General features: G+C 38.8%; 11 protein-coding genes across 11 annotated transcripts; 7 read left to right on the top strand and 4 right to left on the bottom strand.

Annotated features, from left to right (window-relative positions):
- Positions 1-122: 122 nt before the first annotated feature.
- BATDEDRAFT_92424 (uncharacterized protein) lies at positions 123-1,900 on the top strand (the record flags this gene model as incomplete). Its single annotated transcript, XM_006682652.1, has 4 exons — positions 123-512; positions 653-1,213; positions 1,338-1,610; positions 1,724-1,900. 4 exons carry the CDS (start codon positions 123-125, stop codon positions 1,898-1,900), a joined length of 1,401 nt encoding a protein of 466 aa, XP_006682715.1.
- A 635-nt stretch (positions 1,901-2,535) lies between these two features.
- Positions 2,536-3,678, bottom strand: BATDEDRAFT_28211 (uncharacterized protein; the record flags this gene model as incomplete). The annotated part of the gene is made up of 3 exons (XM_006682527.1): positions 2,536-3,261; positions 3,341-3,590; positions 3,671-3,678. The coding sequence occupies 3 exons, from the start codon at positions 3,676-3,678 to the stop codon at positions 2,536-2,538; spliced, it is 984 nt and encodes a 327-aa protein (XP_006682590.1).
- Positions 3,679-4,140: 462 nt separating this feature from the next.
- On the top strand, positions 4,141-4,913 carry BATDEDRAFT_92325 (uncharacterized protein). Its single transcript, XM_006682651.1, has 2 exons — positions 4,141-4,277; positions 4,386-4,913. Exons 1-2 carry the CDS (start codon positions 4,148-4,150, stop codon positions 4,835-4,837), a joined length of 582 nt encoding a protein of 193 aa, XP_006682714.1. The 5' UTR covers positions 4,141-4,147; the 3' UTR covers positions 4,838-4,913.
- Positions 4,914-5,325: 412 nt separating this feature from the next.
- Positions 5,326-6,843, top strand: BATDEDRAFT_92425 (uncharacterized protein; the record flags this gene model as incomplete). Its single annotated transcript, XM_006682650.1, has 6 exons — positions 5,326-5,504; positions 5,563-5,697; positions 5,784-5,855; positions 6,103-6,174; positions 6,271-6,407; positions 6,512-6,843. 6 exons carry the CDS (start codon positions 5,326-5,328, stop codon positions 6,841-6,843), a joined length of 927 nt encoding a protein of 308 aa, XP_006682713.1.
- An 815-nt stretch (positions 6,844-7,658) lies between these two features.
- BATDEDRAFT_14620 (uncharacterized protein) lies at positions 7,659-9,364 on the top strand (the record flags this gene model as incomplete). Its single annotated transcript, XM_006682498.1, has 4 exons — positions 7,659-7,796; positions 8,096-8,372; positions 8,619-8,903; positions 9,120-9,364. Coding segments are annotated over 4 exons (945 nt in total), but the record flags the coding sequence as incomplete, so codon positions are not given.
- A 438-nt stretch (positions 9,365-9,802) lies between these two features.
- On the bottom strand, positions 9,803-10,677 carry BATDEDRAFT_32469 (uncharacterized protein). The gene is made up of 2 exons (XM_006682580.1): positions 10,070-10,677; positions 9,803-9,929 (listed from the first exon to the last, which is right to left on the bottom strand). The coding sequence occupies exon 1, from the start codon at positions 10,458-10,460 to the stop codon at positions 10,278-10,280; it is 183 nt and encodes a 60-aa protein (XP_006682643.1). The 5' UTR covers positions 10,461-10,677; the 3' UTR covers positions 9,803-9,929; positions 10,070-10,277.
- Positions 10,678-10,874: 197 nt separating this feature from the next.
- BATDEDRAFT_92454 (uncharacterized protein) lies at positions 10,875-11,219 on the bottom strand (the record flags this gene model as incomplete). The annotated part of the gene is made up of 1 exon (XM_006682613.1): positions 10,875-11,219. One exon carries the CDS (start codon positions 11,217-11,219, stop codon positions 10,875-10,877), a length of 345 nt encoding a protein of 114 aa, XP_006682676.1.
- Positions 11,220-14,930: 3,711 nt separating this feature from the next.
- On the top strand, positions 14,931-15,724 carry BATDEDRAFT_33799 (uncharacterized protein). The gene is made up of 2 exons (XM_006682586.1): positions 14,931-15,454; positions 15,580-15,724. The coding sequence occupies exons 1-2, from the start codon at positions 14,960-14,962 to the stop codon at positions 15,640-15,642; spliced, it is 558 nt and encodes a 185-aa protein (XP_006682649.1). The 5' UTR covers positions 14,931-14,959; the 3' UTR covers positions 15,643-15,724.
- A 179-nt stretch (positions 15,725-15,903) lies between these two features.
- BATDEDRAFT_92426 (uncharacterized protein) lies at positions 15,904-18,036 on the top strand (the record flags this gene model as incomplete). The annotated part of the gene is made up of 6 exons (XM_006682649.1): positions 15,904-16,151; positions 16,232-16,410; positions 16,499-16,745; positions 16,816-17,269; positions 17,384-17,557; positions 17,620-18,036. The coding sequence occupies 6 exons, from the start codon at positions 15,904-15,906 to the stop codon at positions 18,034-18,036; spliced, it is 1,719 nt and encodes a 572-aa protein (XP_006682712.1).
- Positions 18,037-18,197: 161 nt separating this feature from the next.
- BATDEDRAFT_18021 (DNA replication initiation factor CDC45) lies at positions 18,198-21,696 on the top strand. Its single transcript, XM_006682507.1, has 12 exons — positions 18,198-18,418; positions 18,710-18,811; positions 18,922-19,059; positions 19,153-19,221; positions 19,303-19,458; positions 19,636-19,910; positions 20,043-20,246; positions 20,311-20,510; positions 20,709-20,850; positions 20,921-21,179; positions 21,259-21,380; positions 21,453-21,696. Exons 1-12 carry the CDS (start codon positions 18,245-18,247, stop codon positions 21,589-21,591), a joined length of 1,980 nt encoding a protein of 659 aa, XP_006682570.1. The 5' UTR covers positions 18,198-18,244; the 3' UTR covers positions 21,592-21,696.
- An 11-nt stretch (positions 21,697-21,707) lies between these two features.
- On the bottom strand, positions 21,708-22,184 carry BATDEDRAFT_28204 (uncharacterized protein; the record flags this gene model as incomplete). The annotated part of the gene is made up of 3 exons (XM_006682526.1): positions 21,708-21,754; positions 21,827-21,884; positions 21,972-22,184. The coding sequence occupies 3 exons, from the start codon at positions 22,182-22,184 to the stop codon at positions 21,708-21,710; spliced, it is 318 nt and encodes a 105-aa protein (XP_006682589.1).
- Between the last annotated feature and the right edge of the window lie 765 nt (positions 22,185-22,949).

Raw genomic sequence — 22,949 nt, 5'->3', positions numbered from 1 at the left:
AAAAGAACTCCATTTCGACTGGGTTGGTCTAGCACACTTTAGTGATCTAAAGACCTTTTACTCTTGCCAACTGTTACTGCCATTCATCAACTGATCTATATTTACAATAAAATCTGTTTGAAATGAGTTCAAATGCACCCGCCTCGTCAGCTCCTGAAACTACCAGTCAATCAGTCCCTGAAACTAGAAGTCAAGTAACTCCTACAAGTAGCAGTCAATCAGCTTCTAGAAGTAACGTTCAAGCAGCTCCTTCAAGCAGCAATCAACAAACTTTTACAAATATCCCACAAGCTGCTCCTACAGGTTTCGTTGGAGAAGTTCAAGGATTACAATTCAAGTCGACTGCTGGTAATGCCTTTTTACCACATTTTGCTCAGACTGGACGTGATGTAACCATGGACTCATGGCGTCATTCATTTGGTTCCAAACCAAGTGCAGAAAATCCTTACAGTACGCCCAACCCTGCATTTTCCATCAATTCTCAGCCGCCTTACACTTCAAAAGAAAAGCATGTGAGTTTGGATCGTCGATATTGAAGCGACGCGTCGTATACAATTAAACTTGGTCTTGTCATGACGGCAATCATTTGAATCATGTTGATTAATGTTTGGCTGTTTTTTTACCATTTGATCCCAATCAACTTTATTTTTAGTTGTGTGAACTTGTTATGCAGCTCGGTCATGCCTTGAATGCTCTGGATATCCAGTATGCCAGCTATGTGGGTCAAGTTATTGCCAGTCAAGACCCAAACATGTTTCGCGTTTTATCTCAGTATACTATGCTGCAACCCAACCATTCCGGTGTGATTCCTAGTATGCAAACACTCATGTTTGGTATATACCCGAAACTGCAGACAACAACATCTCCATTGCAGCTACAATTGACAAATATGATTGAAACTTTGCGTCCCAAAGTCACTGAAGCCATGGCTGAACTTCAGAAAAAGTCTTTGCCATTTTCTGATCATGAACAATTGATGAGCCAAATTCTCAGTACTCAAGCCATGCATTATTCTCGTCTTATACTCTTGTTTAACCTGATGATGTGTGTGTTGGACAGCTCCCAAACTATGATCGTGTCTCCTCATCTAGTTGGATGGCTGATTGACCAGATCAATTGTCTTGGTGTTGACAGTGTTACGATCCGAAGAGCGGAAATTGTACGCGAATTCACCCAAATGCTTACAGCAGCTCGCAGTGAAATTGCTCAAACAGTGAGTACACTTTAAGATTTGTGTATTGCAATCGTATTAAAAATACTCTATGGCTATTATGTGTGACTTAACTAAATACCTTGTACCAATTTTAAATCAAACATGATATGGATACTGATGGAAGCCCTCTCAACAGCTTGGATCTATTCCTGTCCATAATTTGTTTGGACAATCTGCTGCAACCGGCGGTATGACTAGTGCATTTACACCTGCTTCTTCTTGCACCACTAGTGCTAAATCTATACACCAAGCAGATTGGATTCCTGCTATTGCAATCCGCAACAATGCCACTCAATTGATTCTCGATGTTTACCTTCCTGGAGTTACCAAGGATTTTGTCAGTGTCAAAGTAGGAGAAAACGGAAACTATGTATCGATTTCTGGCTCTATTCCTGTTGTAAGTTGATTGCTTTTAGTTTTGGGTAAAGAATCAAGCTATTTTGTCGAGTGATGCATACGATGCTATATTGACTACTTGAATACGCAATATATTAATACTTTGCTTTGCAGAATCCTTCATACCAAGACTCCAATATATTTATCAATGAGCGTCTTTTTGGTAACTTTTCTCGTATTGTTCAGCTTCCATGTGCTGTGGATGGTAGCAAAACTACCGCTAAAAGCGAAAATGGCGTATTCGAGGTCAAAATGACCAAACTCAACCCTGCAAGTGTCAAGATTGATTAAATATCTTGGTATTGCTGATCGAAATACTCTGATTTGGGTTTGCTATTGCATAATACTGCGCACTTGATTTTTTTGGCCATAACCTGGCTTTAAAACTATCATATCTTTGTCAACTGTCTGGCTACTCATTCACCATGGTGAGATGGCTTTTTCAATACAATAAAATCAATTCCACAAAGCAATGTCAAGTATAGTAATATTCATGTAAAATGAAACATCGAGGGTGTCTTGTATAACTGAGCAAATGGTCGATCCTTGTTTCCTATACCAAACATTATGGTATTGGGTGAATTCTTGAACTAGAACGCGAATGTATCGTCAACTTTATAGTTTGGCAACCTAAAACAGTCGAATCCAACATCTGGATTGAAATGGATGAATTTTGTGGTCTAGAATGCATGGTTGTGAAACATGAGGAGAAAGTGATGATTTGATTGTATTATACGAGTACTGTGTTGAAAAAGCAGTTTCTAATAGAAAAGTGCAACCAATATTTAAATACTGTTTATTCCAAAACAGAGTAAAGGCAGGATAGATACAAGTGTTTCATTTTACATGAAATACGACTGCAATCTGAAATGGTCATGACTTTCTGAATATGCAGAATTCAGCACTTTTAAAAAACATTATAGAAATTAAAAACCAGTAGCAAATCTGTTAAAAGTTCCTCGGACCAGGAAATTGCCTTGTTTCTCTAAAGATTTACCGTCCTTGTCTCTTTTAACATATAGACTTTTAATTGTATCGCTAACTGGTCGTGCACCTGGTTGCAAGTGCGCTAGATCTGGTAGTGTCATGTTGATGTTTTGAGCAACCTTGTTGGGTCGTCTATGCGCTGTTCCATTCTCGTGATGGTCATTGAGATTATCATTATCAAAGGCACTACGCTTTCTGTCTTTTTTTTGGGTTTTATCCAGATCCTCATCGCCTCCACTGACTTTAGCTTTGTCGACTTGTGCATTGTTTCGAGTTTGTTTGGCTTCTTTTTTGGCCTCCTTTTCAGCCTTTTTTATTCGCTTACGCTCCATGTCTTGCATCTTTAGCTCCTTTACCCTCAAAAATGCAGCAGTGATATCTTCTGGCAGCGAAGGGTTGACCACGAATACATCAGCCTGTTTAAATGGCTGACCACACACCAAACAAGAAGTTGATGCAACTTCCTTCATGGCTTGTTCAGACAAGACACATCCGCACGATCGAATGCAAACAAATCTGGATTTTCCATTCATCTCCTTTTGAGTGATTGGACAACAAAACTGTGGGATTGAAGCTTGGTCACTGAAGCTGCCTAGAATGACCGATGCGGATTGCGACTGAGAGGAATATGCTGGATTGGATGAAAGGTTGAGTGTTGTAACATCCTAAACATTTTCAAAAGCAAGTTAAATTTGCATTCTACACTGGTTACATATGAATTGTGGTATGTAAACGGCAATGTACCTTCAAGGACTGGATATGACTACAAACAACGTCACCGTCACCATATTTTGTTGGGTCAATAAGAAACTCGAGAACAGCAGACTTGTTGTAAAGTCTACCATATCCACAAGCAACAACAGGCACTTGAAGAGGTAGTTTTGAAAGAGCACAGAAGAACCAAGTGGCTAGTGTCTGTGATGCAGCATCAGGCTTCTCTGCAGTTTTTTTAGTCTTGACAAGCTCGCCTCGTTTTGGAATAGAACCTCCGTCACTATATCATGAAAGTGGAAATGTGAGGCTGATGAAATGCATAGCAGTTTCAATAAAACATGATCAAGAAGAGGTTCTTACCAACCCATAGCTGTTGTAAGTTAATGCTTCTAAACAAGTAAGCAAATCGTTTACCAATAATTTTAGAATTTCAATACAAATTGACTGCTTCAATAAACATGTCTGAAATGACTCGATTCATATAAAATGAAGCATCAAGAGTATCAAATACAACATTATCATGAAATGATTGGTGTCAATCTCATTGAACAATATTGTCTTGTTCAATCTTTTAGTTTACAACAGAGTTTCTATACAAGAAACAATCAGCAGGATTTAAAAATGAACATGATGCCTTGCAATACTGTTGTTTATTAAACAATTGGAAAATCATGTGAATATCTAGTCTTGTCAAGAAGCTTGAAGTGTTCATTATATTGGCATTCATAAGACTATTATGCTTTGACATTCTTGCTTGTGCTTTATTTTACGTGAACAGTTGAAAATGACGCAACAGAATCAATTCGTCTTTTTGTTTTACAGCTAGCAACATATTTAATGACTTCTACCACTGCGACCAAGGTCAATTACGAAGTACGAGATGCCATTCCTAGTGACGTCCCTACACTTGTCAAAGTCATAAACTTGGCATATCGTACAAGTGGTGGTTGGACTAGTGAGGTTCATTGTAAGTTTATCTAATTCTTGAATTCACATTTAATTCATATATGCATTCATGTGCCAACATTGGTCGTCTTTGTTGCTACATTGCTTCATGATATATTTTGATTTTTAGTGATTGCAGAAGATCGAGTATCCGAAAAAGACCTGCTTGCAACTATCCTCGACCCAGCTGTCCATATTTTTACAATTATTAACAAGGACACTGGTCGTATTATTGGCAGCATGGAAGTAGAGCACTTTGATACTGTTTCTAAACAGATCGTTACAGATTCACCTGCATGCTTCCAATCGGATGCAGTGTTACTTGGTCTCCTTGCTATTGAACCCGAGTATCAAAGCCGCGGTGCTGGAGCGTTTATGATGCAAGCTGTCTTGACAAAATGTCGCTCCATGCAGCCCAAGAAAACAACTGCTATTTTGCATGTTATTCACTCAAGGACTGAATTGATTACTTGGTATATGCGCATTGGGTTTAAACCTAATGGGAGATCCATCAACTTTGTTAATCCTCATTTACAAAAAGTGGAGGATGCTCACTTTGATGAATATGAGATGCCTCTCTAAGCTGGATATGCTTTGTTCTTTGTCGTTTTTGTTACGGATCTTGTACTAATAAACGGTCATGTTTGGAGCTATTTCTACTCGACTCTAGTTATCAGCATGTGATGATTCCGAATTATAATTTATCAAAAAGCCAATCCTCAACATTTGGGCTACAGGAAATGCTATTAATCACTACTTTCATTGTTGGTAGAACCTTGCAGACAACTGCTTTGAAGATTTGATATAAAATTACATGTTAGCGTTTAGCAAATATCAATGTGATTCCAAAAGCGAGTTCATGGCTGAAGTTGCGTCACTCCGCCATAGAAATCATCACACATTTGATGATTCTTGAATAGCCGAATCTGCTGAATTATCACAACCCATGCGGATCTAGCAATTTGGTTGGCATCTGGTCAATAAATGACATGTTGCTAAATTCTATCCTCGTCTAACCCTGACTAAACCAAGTTATACTTATATCCTAATCTACAATCCTTTTTAAAACTATGAGTGCATTCCCGTCTTTTGCTGTTCTTGCACCTTCTCCATCGACAATTCCGTCGTCGGAAGAAACTGCTCCCAAAGATTGCGCAGCTCTACAAGCCATATTCCCTACTGTTGTTCTGGGCTCAAACTGTTGTACATATGCTGGCATCACTTGTCTTGGTAGTAAAATCGTTGACCTGTATGTATTCAATCAGTGGATTGGAATAGCTTAAAATTACTTGGTTTTGCCTTGCTAGTGCAAAGTATTTTGATGACGTTTATTCACTCAAATTAAACTTTAAATCTGATTGCCATCTCAGTGCTTTGAATACCTTGAACCTCAGCGGTAACATTCCACCTGCATTGACATCTCTTGACGCACTTGAAAGTTTGTAAGACTATTGTATAGATTTGATTTGCCTAGTTTAGACTTGTAATACTTGGTGTAATAAACACTGAAACATGATGTTCAAACTAGATATCTACATGAAAATGCCTTTACTGGAGAAATCCCATCATCGTTTGGTAACTTTACTAAATTACAAAATCTGTATGTCTTCAGTTTTATTCTATCATGCAATGCTGGCTTGAATCTAAAATGGGTATTAACTATTTGTGTGGATCGTTTTTACAAAGATGGCTATTTAAAAACATGCTTGTTGGGTCGATTCCAAGCAGTTTAGGAGACATCAAATCCCTTCAAAGTTTGTAAGTATTTATTTTCCATCAGTGATGGAATCAAATGATGATTAATAATTTATTGTATACCAATTGATTGCTTTACTGCATGTTGACAGACACATTGAAAATAATCAACTGAGTGGAACTATCCCATCGTCATTAACTACTCTTCCAACCTTTTCTCACTTGTAAGTGGATGTTGGATATCAGAGATTGATATATTGTGTGTATTTTAGTAAGGATAATCTAATGAACATGTACACGGTTTTTTTCAATACTATTAGTTATTTTGGTGGTAATACCAATCTTACTGGCCAGTTCCCAAGTGGTGGATTTTCAGGTTTAATTGATTGCAATTCAGCTGGAACTTCAGTTTGTATTGGTGCTAATTACGTTGGTCAACAGTGCGGTGTTCCTTTTTGTAAGTTGTTTTGAACTTTACATGTCTGTGAATTCCAAATCCAGTCGATTCTATTAGCTCGCGTTTTAACCCTCATCAAATGGTGTATTGTATATGCACTCAAGGTGTACCTCAAGCAACAGGTGCTACGAACTCAATGACTGCTTCTCCAGCACCCACATCTGTTTTGGCAGCAGCAAATTCATCGTCTACTTCAGGATTCAATATCACATACAAGATTGCAACCGTCGCGGCTGCAATCGTTGTGATGGTCACAATTATTTTCTTTGTTATGAGATACAGAAAGCGTAGAGCTTATTTGGCTGCACAACCACCCGCTTCATCAGGCTTGCAAGTAGTATCTCATTCATCTCAACCCATCAAGAGTAGAGATTTAGTATATTACTCTACTGATACACCCAATGCAGGTTCATCAAGAGTGACTGTGATTTCATAACTTTGTTAGTAGCAAGAAGCATAATGTGATCTCCATAGCGAGTATATTCATGTTGATCCAAATAACTGAATGCATCATCATTTGAAGAAATTATCACACTAGTCCAGTTTCAGTAAAAAGGAATAAAATCAGCATTTGAAACAGAATATTTGATGCAATATTCAATTTACAATCGTATTCATATAAATGGATCACCGAGTATTGGAATACATAATAAACAGTCTCATGAAATGATATTTAAATCAAGCATTACAATACTGGTGACTGACATGTATGATTGCATTCATGAAATGTGCGATCATTATCCTATTGACCTGAAATACAAACGGATCTGTGAGTTTATAGAGTGACAAGATTGAAACAATCCAACTCAATATCTGGATTACAGTGAATAGATTTAGTGATTATAAAATAATGAGTTTAAAACCCATAATTTATATTATGAACAAATGGATTTTAATAGGAAAACAACAACGACTATTCAATTGCAGTTTATTCCAAACTAAAAGTTCATTACAGAATAAAGTGTTCCATTCTACGCGAATACGGGTAATATTCTATTCAGCGGGTTGTCAGTTTGAGCATTCATCAAAAGTCCGAACATTCAAATGTAAATTCAACTTTCTTTTACTACATCAGACATTGTTTGCTACTGTTTTGTATTTAGACTGGCTTTTTTACTCATTCGTTATTAGGCCTTTTTTGTAGGCTATATCTAGAGCCAAACTGCTGTTATCTTGACAAATCATACCCATTCAAGACATTTTGAGTATCATTTAGAAACCAACACAAGTTCATACAGGCTTACTCGACGAATGCCTCATAAATTCGTTTTTACTGACTCGAATTCGGGGACAGCAATATATCTGTCCAAGATTGCTGATGCATTATATGCTAGTAAACGCTGTATTGTTGTCACTGGTGCAGGCATTTCGGTTGATGCTGGTATTCCTGTATGTATTAGTTTATCATTCACATGTAGTAGTGAAAGTGAATCTACAATTCCAAGAGATGGTCAATGAATTGACTATCAATGAATGCAGCAATTCAAACTGCTGGTTGGATGATGTGGGAATGTGTGGTTTGAAACGGTCGATAATTACCACCAAAACTCACCATTCTTTGATCAGTGGTTTGCATGCCTTCAGATCTACACAATACAATCTGATGGTCCACTACAACTAACCCCTTGACTATAAATACTAATCAACTTGTTTCATTTGAATTCACTTGGTTTTATTGCTACTATTAGGACTTTCGCTCTGAAGATGGTCTCTACAACCTTGTCAAAGCCAAATACCCAAATGTTGTTTTAAAGGGCAGGGATTTGTTTGATGCATCGTTGTTCAACGACCCCATATCCACCAGGCTATTTTACACGTTCATGTCGGAGCTTCGAAGACTTACTGCCAATGCTCGCTTGACTCGCACCCATCAATTTATTAAAGATATAGCCACCTCAAACCGCCTACTACGCTGCTATACCCAAAACATTGACTGTTTAGAGTCCCGTCTTGGGCTTACTTCTTGTCTTGCTACTGGCCAAACTCGCCTCTCGAGTATTGAGAACATGAATGGTCGTGTTGAACGTGGTAAAAGTAGTCCAATACTCACATCTGATCCACTAGACTCGGCTGACGCGGCATCTGTTGCAGATTCAATCGTAACCACATCATCTCTGGAAACTACTTGCTCATCACTACATCTATCGTCTCAAGATTCATCCATGTCGACCACTACTTCAGCGACTTTCAAGTCTAGTCGACCCGCATCAGCGACTCGAACTGCATTGCAAGCTTCTTCTAGTGGTGCACTATCTAGTATCAATAGAACGCAGGTTGTTCAGCTTCACGGAAATTTAGAAACTGTTGTGTGTGCATTTTGCCAAACTGTGTCAGAATTCACTGACGAGATTGCTGCTTTATTCGACTGTGGTGAACCTCCTTCTTGTTCGGCCTGTGAGAATGTTCGTGCGATTCGAATGGCACAGGGAAAGCGAGATATTTCTGTTGGTCTATTGCGACCCAATATTGTACTATACAATGAGCACCATCGTGAAGGTGTGTATTCATTTTATTCGACACTCAATTTGTAACGTATTGACTGTGGATTGTATAGTGTTGAAATGAGGGTTTGCTTTTTCCAATTCCTGTTAAATTGGGTAGAGTGATGTCTGTATATGCACCAACTCATATCTGACACTGCAATCTGCCTATTTATGAATGTCTTGTTACAACCTAATATGCGTTTTCGTGTCATGACAATTTTAAAAATAGGAGATAAAATATCACAGTTGCAGGTTCACGATATGAAAAAAAAGCCAGACATGCTCATTGTCATGGGTACGTCGCTCAAAGTTGTTGGTGTTCGAAACCTCATTAAAGAGTTTGCCAAGCGTGTACATGCAACAAAAAACGGTATCTGTGTTTTTATTAATGCCACAGAAGTAGCAGTAAAAGAATGGGAGTCTATTTTTGATTATCAAGTGATTGGTCGGTCGGATGATGTAGTGTCTTGTCTTTGGAGCAATGTATGTAATCTTCAAGTTGCTGCTGATAAGCGAAAACTTAAACGCGAAGAAGATCAACTGCGACGTGAAGAGAAACTCATGCGCCAAAATGCAACTGTTACTCCTATCGAAGGGATGCTCAAAAAGACCAAATCTGCTGGAGTTATTTCAGGTGGAGGTACATCCAAAGCAACTATATCAAGTGGTAGCGGCAATCTGTCTGGTCGTACTGGGTTTCCCAATTACAGGAAACCAAATACTATGACTAATTTAGGCAGAAACAACAGTGGTGATGATGTTTTACAGAATCCCACATCTAGTAGTTATTCTGGCATTGAACAAAGTGGGTCCGCTTCTAGTCTTACTAGATCTCCAGTGCCTAAAGGACGATCAACCCAGAGTATACTTAACTACATGAGTAGCAAGAGTCAGGCACACGTATCAACCAATGACATACTGTGCAACATATCATCGTCTGTTTCAATAGTGCGTTCAAGTTCTCCTTACTCTGTCATGTCAAACACGTCCACTGTATCATCCGAAGAATCATACAACGAATTGCTTTCTCAAGACAAAGGTATGGCTCAACCTTTATCCCCAAACCTATGTTTATAACTCTTGCTCCCCTGCTTTGATGTACCATGCATGCAATCTCTCAGTCTACAATCAATTATCTACTCCTTGGTACTTTTATGAGTATGTTGACAACTATTTTAGAAAACTGTCTTTCTTCTAATTTAATGACTGCTTCCATCACTACTTCGACCACCACTGTTGCCTCGACTGTCAATTCTTACTCTTCACTTGTTATACGGTCTGATGCTTCTGACGTGGCTAATACTTGTCATCATTTTGGAACCGATCATGGCGTACCTGTGAAATCGATGCCTAATAGAACCAAGCCAGTTAGAGTCTTGGCCAGCAATCATCCCAAACCCGCCATAGCACCTATACCATCTGCTTCTGTCTCGCTTCCCCTGCCGCGTCGTGCCAAAAACAGATCACACAGTGCAAGCGAATCGACTGTTTTAATCGTGCCTTTTGTTCGTAACACTACTACCAAAACTCCTAAAACTCGCAAGCCCGCACCCGTCTTATTTCCTACCATTGAAACTCGAAGTAGTGCTCGACTTAAATCCGCTTGCTAATATATACTTTTGGAAGATTCTAAAGGCTGCCCATCTATTGATATCTATCGAATCGAGTTTTCATTGCAAATCGCAACATTTTTGGCTGTTTTATAATTTATTTTTAGCCTACATAATGCTTTTTGAATATAATGTAAAGGTATATAGTCCAAACGCAATAAAACTCCATTCATTTACATTTACAACGTATTGTCTTTTGTGCATAGTGGACTTGTCAAGTCGACTATTTGGATGGTTTCGAGTTTACGAATGCTGAACAAAGTTGCAGACGTTGTGTACTTGCAGCCATTATCTAGATGTTACTGAAAGAACAAGTCTGCAGAAGCAAAGTACTCGGTATTACCCAAATCAATCAACTAGCACTTGAAATTAGGTTATGCCCATTTGGAGCCAGCTTTCTTTGACTTTTTTTCTTTTTTGGATACACTTGAAGTAGCCAATGTCTCGACAGTTTTTTCCACTTGATAAAAAGGAGCATCATTGATTTTAGCCGTTTCAGCCCACTCTACAGCAGATGAAAACTGAGATAGTTGAAACACAGTTGATGGCAGTAGATGAGATACTCGTGTTGTATTGGACCGGCCTGATGCCACGGCCATTTGATCATCAGAACAAAACGTTTGAATGGATGCAAGAATGGATTGAAGGGGTGGCCGAGTTCTTGATCTAATCTGAATATGCAGTGGGGCTGTTTCAGGTGCTACGAATGTGGTTGCCATATGTAATGGTTAGATTTAAAAATGGTCAAAAATCCTTCAAAACATCAATTCACTGTTTGCGTTGATTGTATGCTATAATCCTGAGGACATTCATTGACTCGAGTTTCTTTTCATTTCCATCCAGTTGATCCAAGCAAAATAAACAGCAGGAATAGAGTTGAAGACATGTCAAAAATCATGAGAGAGTCATCTAGACTAATTCAAAACAACAACAATGAAGAACTAGACTTGGAGCGACAAGGTACACAAAAAATACGAACAGCTTCCAGCAGTAGTCACACATCTGTAGCTGGAGTCAACGCGCCGCGACTCGATATCCAACTGCCCAATTCGAAACTGCAATTATGGGGAGAGTCATCCAATGAAAACAATGGCTCTTTTGAGCAAATCCAAACAGCTGAATATACAAGCGGAATACCTGATTCGTTTGTTTCTTCTTCGGTATTATCACAGACTGGTGCGTTGTTGAATATCAGTTCCGCAAATGGACTCTCCGTATTTGCCAAAGTCAAACAAGATTATGTAGCACAAGGACCAGATGAGCTTAATTTGGAAGAGGAGGATATTGTACGTATTTTTCCTGCGTCAGCTTCTGGTGCTTTGCAGTCACTATCTGGAGTGGGTGGAGCAAATACTTTTCTTGCACGTCGTGTTGGAATGTCCATTGGTGCTATCAACGGCCTTGTTGGATGGTTTGCAACTGCAAATGTACGTATTTTAACCGAAGAAGAAGCGGCTGTTGAAGGACTAAATAGTAGCGACTCTATCTCAGATTTACACCAAGCTAATCTTGGTCTGAGTCGTCAAGCAAGCGTGGTGAGCAAATCAGATGGTACCGACTTTATAGAGGCTTCTTCACGAGCAAATATGCTTGCATCAGAAAGTACGGATCGATCATCTATTCATGCAAACCAGGGTCCTAATTTGGGACCATTGACTTCAAGCAGTCAGCAACAGACTCGTAATTGGTACAACAAGTATCGAGCTATGCCACGGTATGAAAAAAAATCATTTTCGTCTTCTTTTGCCTTGACTAGCAGCGACTCGCAGGATGCTACACCGCATCCAATTGGGTCTATACGTGAACGAAGTCTGTCCAACGCAGCACTGTTGAATGCCGCTTCAATACAAGATGGATCCGAAGGTCATGTTCCGGGTCATCGTAGCGAAAAAAGTTGGTGGAGCGGATCTTCGCGACCTGCAGTGAGTGCACCCAGTGCGCCTATTGTCACAAATGTGAGTGGTAAAGTTGCAATTCTTGGAGCACCTGCTGGTCAGCGTCAACTATGGGTAGACTTTGTTGGTGGTGCAGAGGCTGTTGAAACACTCGGTCTATCAAAAAAAGAAATCAAGCGCCAGGAAGTGATTTATGAGATAATAACTACCGAATCTGACTACATTGACGATTTGGATATTATTTGTGAAGTAAGTGGATACTGATTTTTAAACATGCATGGCAACCCCTAATAACTAATCTCGACAATTTTGATTTTCATCACAATGTCATAGGCATATATTAAACAGTTGAAGAAAAACAAGCTAATTCGCTCCAAAGATATGGCCATTATATTTTCAAATATCGAGCAACTTCTTCCTGTTAACATGGTATGGTTTGTGTTTATTTTGTGGTTTGATCATCAGGCTGACTTGTTTTTGATACTAGGAATTATTGAAATCACTGGTTAAAAGACAAGAAACAAACAAAGTTATTGAATATGTTGGAGATGCTTTTATTCGAGTTGTAAGTTCAAATATTGCCCAGTTTACCACATACAAGTTTAACTGCACGCATGTAAAATTGCTATAACAATCTTGTTGTATAATCTACACATATAGAGCGATTATCTAAAAATGTATACCATGTACTGCAGTAATCATCCATACGCATTGATTAAGCTTCAGAGTGTTCGACAAAACAAGTCGGTTGCAAAATTTCTTGATCAGTGTGCTCAACAGCCAGAATGCCGTAACTTGAATCTTGCCAATTTTTTGTAAGTTTTAGCACATCACTCTTGTTGGTTTGCTTTATTCTCACCTGTTTTATTCGATATATTATTGATAGACTTAAACCAGTTCAGAGAGTATGCAAGTACCCATTGTTTTTGCGCGAGCTGATCAAGGCAACAGAGCCTGATCATGTTGATTCAGAAAACCTTGTCAAAGCACTTTTGAAAATTGAAACGGTAGTAACCATTATCAATGAAGGTGCACGACAAACGGAAAATGTGCATAAAATGCTAGAATTGCAATCCAAATTTGTTACGGTACGTCTTTTCAATCTGATTGAATCATGCGCATCTCATACTAAAGCACATGTGCTGTTTTTAGAGGGTAAATATTGTTGCTCCGTCAAGAGTTATGGTTAAAAATGGGCCAGTGGATGTACGGAATACTCAAAATGAGGTCAAGAGACGCGAAGTCTATCTTTTCAATGATATGCTTGTTATTGCTAAAGCCGTTGGGGATGCATTCAAGCTGATTCATATGATCCCATTTGACATGATTTTTGTCAATTCTCATCATGACAGCTCTGGTAATGATTTGTCTATATCATACAGCATTTTTATGGCAGCTGGCTAACCATCATACTATGCTATTCATCACACTTGCATGCATTAGAAATAGAATTCCAAATTGAGATTGTGCATGTTGGAAACTCTAGATGTTGTCTTATTTTTGATAATCCTACTTCAACAGAGACGTGGATCAATGCTATTCGTGGAGCAGTGAATGAGTGGGTTTTCCAAAAAAACAGAATGAATGGCGGTACTGGACCAGTAAAGGAAAATTTATCGATAGCAAATAAAGTTGAAGATGACGTGGAATTTGAGGCCGACGGAGGAATATTTCGCAATCAAGAATTCACTTCAAGCGGCATGCCTACTTGTGTAAGTCAAGGAATATGTTGCATAACTGACCACTTGATCTATTTTAACCAGCGTGTAATTGAATGCTTGATACTATAGGAATCCAATTTAAGTATAGACCAGCCGACTCTTGATAAATCAGCCAAGACACCTCCAGTAGTTCATCGAACATGGACATCCGAGACTTTAACGCAGCCTGAAGATTCATTTGCACTTTCTAGTGCTAGTATTTTAACCACTACACAGCTGAATACTGGTGAAAGCACTATAACTCTTGCAACATCTGGTGGTCCGCGTCGTGCTCCACCACCAATTCCAGGACATAAGACATCATCAATCACAGATGGCAGTGCTTTACATGATTTAGATAACGCCAAACCACCTATCATCAAGCCTAGTCCAATTGCTCTTCAACAACAAAAAGTTAAACTTTTCAAGAGTTTCAGCAATTCCAAAAATGGTCTTTCAAATAATCCTCACCATGCTACCCAGCCAGAAGATCTTCCAAAACAAAGAGCCAAAAACATGATTGTTCAAGATAAATCTGAGGTGGTATTGGAATCTGTTGGTGCTGCTCATATCCGCTCGGCTACTGCAGATCCTATCCCGACTAGTTTAGAAAAAAGCCAGCAGCGCCATGGGCTGGGACAAAAGGAAGTTATTATCCATGAGCATGAGAGTAGTGCAGATATACAGACGACTGGTCATACCAATTCTTCCCAACCAAGAGTACGATCTGCTACAGATCAGCCATTTAAGAGCGATGGCAGTACTGGATTCATGGAAAAGCGCGATTCCGAGAATAAAGTTACATCCAATCCTACAGGCTCAGCTCTTGCCATGACAAATCAAGCTTCTGCGACCGACGTAAAAATGGGCAGTACAATGACTTTTGCAGCATCTGGATCACCACACATCTCCAATTCAACTGGCATTCGCGGCCACTATGCAACACCATCCACTGATGCTTCATCGAGCAATATGAACCGCAACAACACTGCTATCAATAAGCCAGTCAAACACGCCAAGATTCTTGACGTAACACGAGGACCTGGATCGGGTGTAAAGTCCTTTATATATACCATTCAGATTACATATGTTGGATTACCAACAGATCAAGTCAAGATTGTACCACATAGTTTTGACTCATTTTTTGATTTGCATTTACAGCTTGTTGGACATTTCCCAGAAGCGGCAGGAATCACTACTGGTGCAGAGATCATTCGAGCTAGCAGTAGTACAGGTGGTGTAGTGAGTGGATCTAAACCGGATGCACCGAGAATTCTACCTCAACTTCCTGGACAAATGATGTTTGTAAGTGAAGCTGTAGCGACTGGTCGTATTCCTCAGCTACAAAACTACTTGGATGTAAGTTTTGAATGATTTGTATAATAATATGAAATACACGATTGATTTCCATACAATTATTCCATACAATCCAAGATTATATTTCTATTAGATTCTTATCAAATTATGCATGACGTTACATTTAGGTTTTGCTATCGCTTCCACCAAAGATATCGCGATCTCCAGTAGTTCTTAAATTCTTTAGATAACCTTCAAATACTATCTAATCTGGCCAAGCAAGAGATTGACTAGACGTCTTATTAAACTACAAAATATATCAAGAATCCCTTTTAACTGTCGAGTTTAAAACACTGATTTTTCGAGAATGCTCGACAGTTTAATGAGTGTGACGTTCGTTGATTGTATAGACATTTGAATAGAATATATGCTTGAATGGTATTTTAGTTGAATGCGAATGAACTTGAATAGCTTTACCATTTCCACATTATTTGACAAGCGAATTTGAATTCATGCGATACTGTACTTTACTGTCTGCAGCAGCAGTTTTATTAGGACTGTTTAATGACAGTCAATACATTGTGTGTGCTGAAACTGATGTAACAGACCAAACTTCTACTAAAACTGATGTAACAGTCCAAACTTCTACTGAAACTGATACACTTTCAAACGATTTTGACATTGAATCCAATTCATTCCAACAACAAGATGCAGGACCTCCAGATAACTCTCCATATTCTATGGGCGTAACTCAGTCATGGTATGTTCAAGTTCTTTATCGCATGTCTAGTTTCAATGGCAGAAAGGACTAACTCGACCAATTGTTGGGTCTAATTTCAGGTATTTGCCAATGAAGGCATCATTGGACACTGAGTTTCTAGGATTCGAAAATTCAGATTTGGTTGTTCTTTCGAGCCATAATTCATTTGCTCATCTGAACAAGACCAGTTCTGGATTCCAGCAGAATATTACTTTGAATGCTGGAGAAACGTTTCGATGTCTTGCACTGGATCTTTCAAGTAGGATTAATATATTGTGTCGACATATTTCTGCAATTGATCAATGTATGGTGAATTGATCATGTTTGCACTTTTAAAAACACATTAGCTCTCGTTACGCTCTCTGGAGATCTTGGCGAATATGTCGGTGTTTGGGATGCAAAGACAGGTGCGGCTTATGCTCGCACAGAAATTACTGATCTTGATGAGCTTGTAGATGCCAAGGAATCGTATGATGTTGCATTTCTTGTAGATAATGAAGTTCAAGTGGTTTCGTTTGCTACGCTTTGTGGAGGACGACAAATCACCTATCTTACAAGCATAGGTACTATTGTATGGTCATTTAAACCTGAAGAGTGAGTTTAAAATTGGTAGAATCTGAAATTGTGGTTTGAAATATACTCGACACTAAATGGTTTGATATAGTTCGGCAGTTCGATTTCAGCGTCTTGTAACTGGCAAAGACTCATTCCTTGTTGTTGGTACTCGAGATGATTCCTCAATCATTCTCATCAATCTTGAACTTGTTACTGGCGAAAAGTTATCTGAAAAAACGATCGACATCAAATCTCCGCTTGCAAACCCCAGCGACAGGTCCAAGTTTGCAATCATGGGCGATCCAGAATTCAGATGGATTGTGTGGATTGATCAAGATGATCGCGTTCAGCTCTATTCTGTAGTCGATGAGATTCAGTTGGGCATTCCCGAGAGTGTATACGAATACACTAACGGCAAGCCTATTTTGGGATTGGTTGAACTTGGCTCTTATTCAACGTATATGTTTGATATAGTAGTCCAGTTTTCTGAGGGTATAGATATTATTGTAGGAATTGAATACGATACAGAAATTCCCACAAGCAGTGTGGTGTATTTTCCCCAAGTAAGTTCAATTTTTCAGATATTAGGTTGTAATGGTAATGCCAGCTCAATGGGTCGATGAGTGTTAATTTAATTTGGGTATATTGTTTCTTCTGAATCACTGATGCCGACATAGACCTCGTCTCGTCCAATTATTTTCAAGCAGCGGTATGAAGAAAATCACTACGTTATGTCAAGACTGCACGTTGACATTTACAACCAAATGCTACTCGAGTTTAACTATATTGATAGTGGAAATACTGCTGAATCCAAAGTTTTGTTTCCAGCATTCAAGGGGACAATTGTCAAGGTAAATCTGTGTTTTTTGTTGAAAGAAATACGATGGATATTTATGTGTTATTGTTATTATAGGGGTACATGTTTTACGACTTTAATGAGAAAAATGAGATTTTATGGAACGTGGTTGGATTAGATCATAATGGCATGTACGTGTCTTATGACAACACACAAGTGTTCAAGACAACGTATTCTGACTCTGATACTGAGCTGGATACAGATTCGACAGTAGAACAAGGGAGTTCTTTGGAGGATAAGAAGTTGGATCAGATATTTAAGAAACTTGAAGCCATCAAGGAAAAGCAGGGGAACGTCCCAATGGATATTTTGATTGAAGAATTTTCTAAATTATCGACTGATGATAAGGATAAAGATTCCAAATCTAGTACTTTTCAATCTGAAAGTATTGCAGATAAATCTGGTGTGGATTCAACAGACACAGATGAACAATCCAAACCAGATGATCCGGAAATTGATCATTCCGAGCTATAAATCAATCATTAAATAAATTCATAGTGTGATTATTGGCTATTCTTTATAATAATTGAATGTCAGATTTCAACACTTTTGATTGGAATTATCACGTGACTTAATCTGGACAAAGTTTATCAAAACTAAAGTTGTCTGAAAATCAATTAAATTGTCTGGAAATCATCAAAACTAAATTGTCTGGAAATCACCACAATTAATACTGCATAGAATGGGATTTACTCCCTTTTCTTTGCTAGATAAGGCATATGAACAAATTAGAGATACTGCTCTGGGACACTCTACTACCAATTCTACTGCAACTTCCTTTTACTCTGCAAAGACATCTGTTTTAATCTTTGTAGCCCCTGATGTGGATTCACTATGCTGCCTCAAGATATTGGTGGTGTGTTTAAAACCAAATGTTGTTTCATCTTGTTATCATGGCTACTATTTCTTGTTCAAGCTGGATATTTATAGCCACATGTGTATAGAATCACTGAGTACAGATGGTTATAGATCCTGATTCATGTCGCTTTAATTTCAAATAGATTCTTGTAGAGTCGGCTTATTCTACTACAAAATTCAACATGTTTCTATTCAATGGTTATAGAATATTCACTAATCGATTCTAATGTATTTTAATCCTTCTATTACATAAACCGTCTGCTATATTACTGCTGCTGGAAATACTCAGACACTGTTAAAGTCAGATTGCATATTGTACAGAATAGTCCCAGTATCCGGATACAATGGTCTGGGAGATGCAAACGATATTCTCATTGCAGGAAACACAGATGTAATTAGATTATCGTTACATTTATATCAAGTTGATTTTCATTTGATTAGAATAACTTGGCTCATTATCGTATTACATTTTATCAATGATCAAATTGCTTTATTATATAGCTGACAAGTATTATCATGATCAATGCTGGCGGAATGGTCGATCTGGAAGAATTTTTAACACTAGAAAAGGATGTCACGGTTTATGTTTTGGACGCACATCGCCCACTGAATTTGAAGAATATCTTTGGATCTGCTCAGGTATATTTGACCATCAATTCAACCGAGTACTGAACCTCAACCTATTGATGCCATGTGACATCAACTATTAACATTCAACTCTTTTAAATTTAGATTCAAGTGCTAGATGATGGAGATATTGTGGAAATGAAGGATTTGCAAAAGGCGTTTGAAGAGCTTGAGGTACTATGCTGTTTGTTTATAAGAAAATGTATTGATTTGCTAGGATTTACTCATGACTTTTGGATCTTGCGTGTCATTTAGTTTGACGGGGACGAATCAAGTGACGAAGACGAAAGTGATACAACTGCACTAGATGAAGATGAAGAAACCGACATGCATACTAATGAAAGTGGGGGTTTTAAGCAAGACTTTGAAGATGATCAAGACTCGATTGGCAAAAGCGATACTGATGAAGAGGTGGATTCCGACAATCTTGAAAGCCAGTCTGAATTAACACCAAAGCGTACAAAAGAATCCATTATAAAACATTCAAACGCCGATGCCGAATCTTTGATAGAGTTGTCTGATATACCAAACTATCGCAAGCGCAAATCCGAAACAATAAACTCGGCCAATCAACTGGGATCAAGCAAGCGTGCAAGACAACGAGAAAAGCGACGAAGAAGACGAGAGTATCAACGCCAAATTGCAGAATACTATTCGGGCGGCACGTATCATGGCATGGCAGCATCTGGACTCATGTTTGCTCTTGCCTCACAGCTTGGCAGATCAAACAGCGATTATCTTTGGTACGGAATCGTTGGACTTACGGATCAGTATATCCAAAACAAAGTTTCTCTTGTCAAGTATATTGATCTTGTCAAATCGTACCAAGAGGAAGTGAATCTGACAACTATTAGAGAAGGCCGGTCAAGCGAACCATTTCCAGCTGGTGGAATAACTAATGCAGATACAACATCTAGTCTTCAAGATGTACTGGGATTGAGCTACGATGATGATGATCTCTTTGGAGAACGACCATTACGAACTTCAACGTTTAGTGCAGCAAATTCAATGACTACTGTTCCGAGTGGTCGAAGTGCTGATGATTATAGCATTCACTATCATGAAGATTTTCGGTTAATGCTTTTGAGGCACTGGAATATGTATGACAGTATGTTCCACTCAGAGTATGTTGCTACTAAGCTTGGTATTTGGCGTTCAAAGGGTCGTCAAAGACTCACCAATTTACTTGTGAAAATGGGGTATGTCAAACACTGATTGACTGTACAGACATTTTTGCAAATACTGATATTTTGTGAATATTAGGTTTCCACAAAAAGAGTCCAGACAAAGCTATAGAGAAATGGGGTTATTATTTAAAGAACGAATCAAACCCAAACTTCAAGATTTAGCACCACGATTTAATATGCCCGACTTGATTTTCCCATCATTTATACGCAATTATGGCCACAATACCCCACTTTCTGCCACGGATGTTGCCTATTCGTTGGCAGCGTTAATAGATTGTGGTGCTACAACATTATCGACGGGTGCTGGATGCACAAGTGCGAGTGGATACGAGGCAAGACTAAGTCTTGCTGCTCCACTTTCTGCTGACCGGACACGACGGAAATACGGTGGTGGTGCGCGAGCGAGTGATACAGGAGATATCATATCTGGACATGCACAAGGAGATGAACGTGACTTGGGTGATCAAGGTCTAGTTGGTGGTGGTGTGGGCACACGATCCAATGCGGGGAGCATTGCTTTGCGTATATTAGCTGATAGCAATTATGCCCAAGAAGGTGGTGATGATCAGCCTGATTGGATACGTAATTTTTACACCGCGTACGATGCACTAGATAGGTGAGTTGATTTGATCGAGACGATTGACTGATTTGATTGCTTTCGAGTGTTAACATGCATGTTTTTTCAGTGTTCATTGGTTGCATCATGGGATTTTGCTTGCTATTCATATTCAACGTATTCTGGTGCGTACTGGGATGATGCTGCTTGATAAAAAATCTGTACAAACACTTCAAAAGTTTCAAATGTTATCGCTTTTGTCGCTTGCTAGTGACGGTGTAAGCACTAGTGGATCAAATACTGTCGGTGCAGGGAGCGATGCAGCAGTATTTGGGTCATCTATTATGATCTTGCACCGTTTGATGGGATTTCTCATGGATGCTTTTGCAGTTGAGTCGTCTTTTTATGTTTTCAAACCATCCAGTCAATATCCGACTGATGATTTTATTTAAATTTGTGTTTTTGTAGGAGCATCGCAAGTCTTCTAAACGACTTCCATTTGTTTTGGTTGCGTGTTTGGATAAGGATGCGTCATCCTGTCTTGTTTTGGGTAGATCAGAGACTCAATATATTGGAGATGCGCACAAAAAGTATGATGATGTATTCTTTTTTTTTGTTTTTATCTTTACTCACATATTTTATTTGTTATGCAATCCAATCAGTCCGTTTGGTCTTGCTTTCCAGAGTGCAGCAGAGCAGATTGGGGTAGAATTAAAGCACGATAGTTTCGAGGCATCTGCTGTTTATGTCCAAAAGGATGATTTATCTGCGTTTTTGGAGAATCTCCAAATGGCATTATAGGTTTTAAATATACTCATCACAATCGTTTTAGTAAACATTGTCTCGAAATATATAGTTCTATTATAGCATGTTGGATAAAGCACCGAATGCTATTTGGTTTATTCTAAAACAGTTGATTAAAGTTCATGTGGGTTTTGGATGACGATCAGCAGATACTGTTTTGCTGTATTTTACATGGTTGATAGTAAATGTTAGTTTTGCAAAGTGTAGATTAGAATGGGAAATAGTTGCTTACTTTCAGCAACCATGATTTCATGTTTCTTTGATCGAATACGTAAAAAAGTAAGCTCGTCCTAGATTGGCAAAGTTTAAACAGATTAGTGGTTATGGATACCAAGGATTGGACAAGGTATTGATGAAAACAATGCGATACTGCGTACTTCGGGATCTAAATCACGAACAACGCTTTTTCCCCTTGCAGCGAGTTGAACTACCAAGGTTGAAATCTGGGGTGTTTGGATGTTGTCCAGTGTAGATCGGATGACAGATCCCTCATGCGTGGCAATGACAATACCTGGATTGAAAGTGAAAAGTGTTGGCTTAGAAAATGTGGCAAGCAAGGTAATATATACACCCGTTGAGCATTGAAGCATTGTGGCAGTGAGTCAAGGCAAAGTCATGATACAGCCTACCCTGAACACCCTTGTGTGCTTGAATGCGAGTGAGAGCAGTCTCTACATCGTTATAATCCTTGTTGGTATCCTTGGTGAGCGTGGCTGACTAGTTTCCAGTCGCGAGATTTCCGCATGTTTGTTACAAGACATTGGTAAAAAGTGGTTATTAGTAATGGTGGTTATATACATGAAAGCAGATGGCTGGTGTATTATCTAAAGAATGGGATTCTAGACCAGAGTAAATGCCATGGCTTTTAAAATGGGGCGGGATGAAAAATAGAAGCAGATAGGGCGAGCTCAGCAGCACGAATAGAGGACTATAATCTGGCCAATAGATGTAGTTTGAATGGAAAACAGTATAATAAAGCATAGTGATATAAACAACAAGACCAATACAGCTGGTTGGGATATGAACTAGTAGATACCATTTTGTTAATGGCCAAAATTTTCAACACCAGACATCAAGGTAATAACAGAGCATCCTCAGGCGGTATTTGCAAGAGTTTATTGAATGTAATCTAGTTCAAGGTATAGACCATCTACGAGCCAAGCCAAACAAACAGCACTATGCAAACGATTGAATTGATTCATGACACTTTGATCGCGAGTCCAAATATCTGGCGTTTCAAGTGCATGCTTTCGAGATGCGGCACTGTATCGCAAGGATGCAGGCATGCTTGTGTACCGTATTTTCCTGTGAAGTATCGTCCGTCGCTTTCCTTCTTCTTCCTCCTCATCGATCCC

Source organism: Batrachochytrium dendrobatidis (assembly GCF_000203795.2).
Source record: "Batrachochytrium dendrobatidis JAM81 unplaced genomic scaffold BATDEscaffold_17, whole genome shotgun sequence".
Classification (NCBI taxonomy): Eukaryota; Fungi; Chytridiomycota; class Chytridiomycetes; order Rhizophydiales; genus Batrachochytrium; species Batrachochytrium dendrobatidis.
The sequence above is the reverse complement of the archived record's forward strand: the minus strand, read 5'-3'. Positions and strand labels throughout refer to the sequence as shown.

Bases quoted from the DNA above. Each gene is read 5' to 3' on its own strand.
- BATDEDRAFT_32469 (XM_006682580.1), bottom strand. From the start codon at position 10,460: ATGGTAGGAAATAAGACGGGTGCGGGCTTGCGAGTTTTAGGAGTTTTG.
- BATDEDRAFT_92325 (XM_006682651.1), top strand. From the start codon at position 4,148: ATGACTTCTACCACTGCGACCAAGGTCAATTACGAAGTACGAGATGCC. The intron at 4,278-4,385 runs GTAAGTTTATCT...TTTGATTTTTAG, and splicing joins TTGGACTAGTGAGGTTCATT to TGATTGCAGAAGATCGAGTA.
- BATDEDRAFT_18021 (XM_006682507.1), top strand. From the start codon at position 18,245: ATGGGATTTACTCCCTTTTCTTTGCTAGATAAGGCATATGAACAAATT. The intron at 18,812-18,921 runs GTAATTAGATTA...TTTATTATATAG, and splicing joins TCATTGCAGGAAACACAGAT to CTGACAAGTATTATCATGAT. The intron at 20,247-20,310 runs GTATGTCAAACA...TGTGAATATTAG, and splicing joins AATTTACTTGTGAAAATGGG to GTTTCCACAAAAAGAGTCCA.
- BATDEDRAFT_33799 (XM_006682586.1), top strand. From the start codon at position 14,960: ATGGGCAGTACAATGACTTTTGCAGCATCTGGATCACCACACATCTCC. The intron at 15,455-15,579 runs GTAAGTTTTGAA...CGTTACATTTAG, and splicing joins AGCTACAAAACTACTTGGAT to GTTTTGCTATCGCTTCCACC.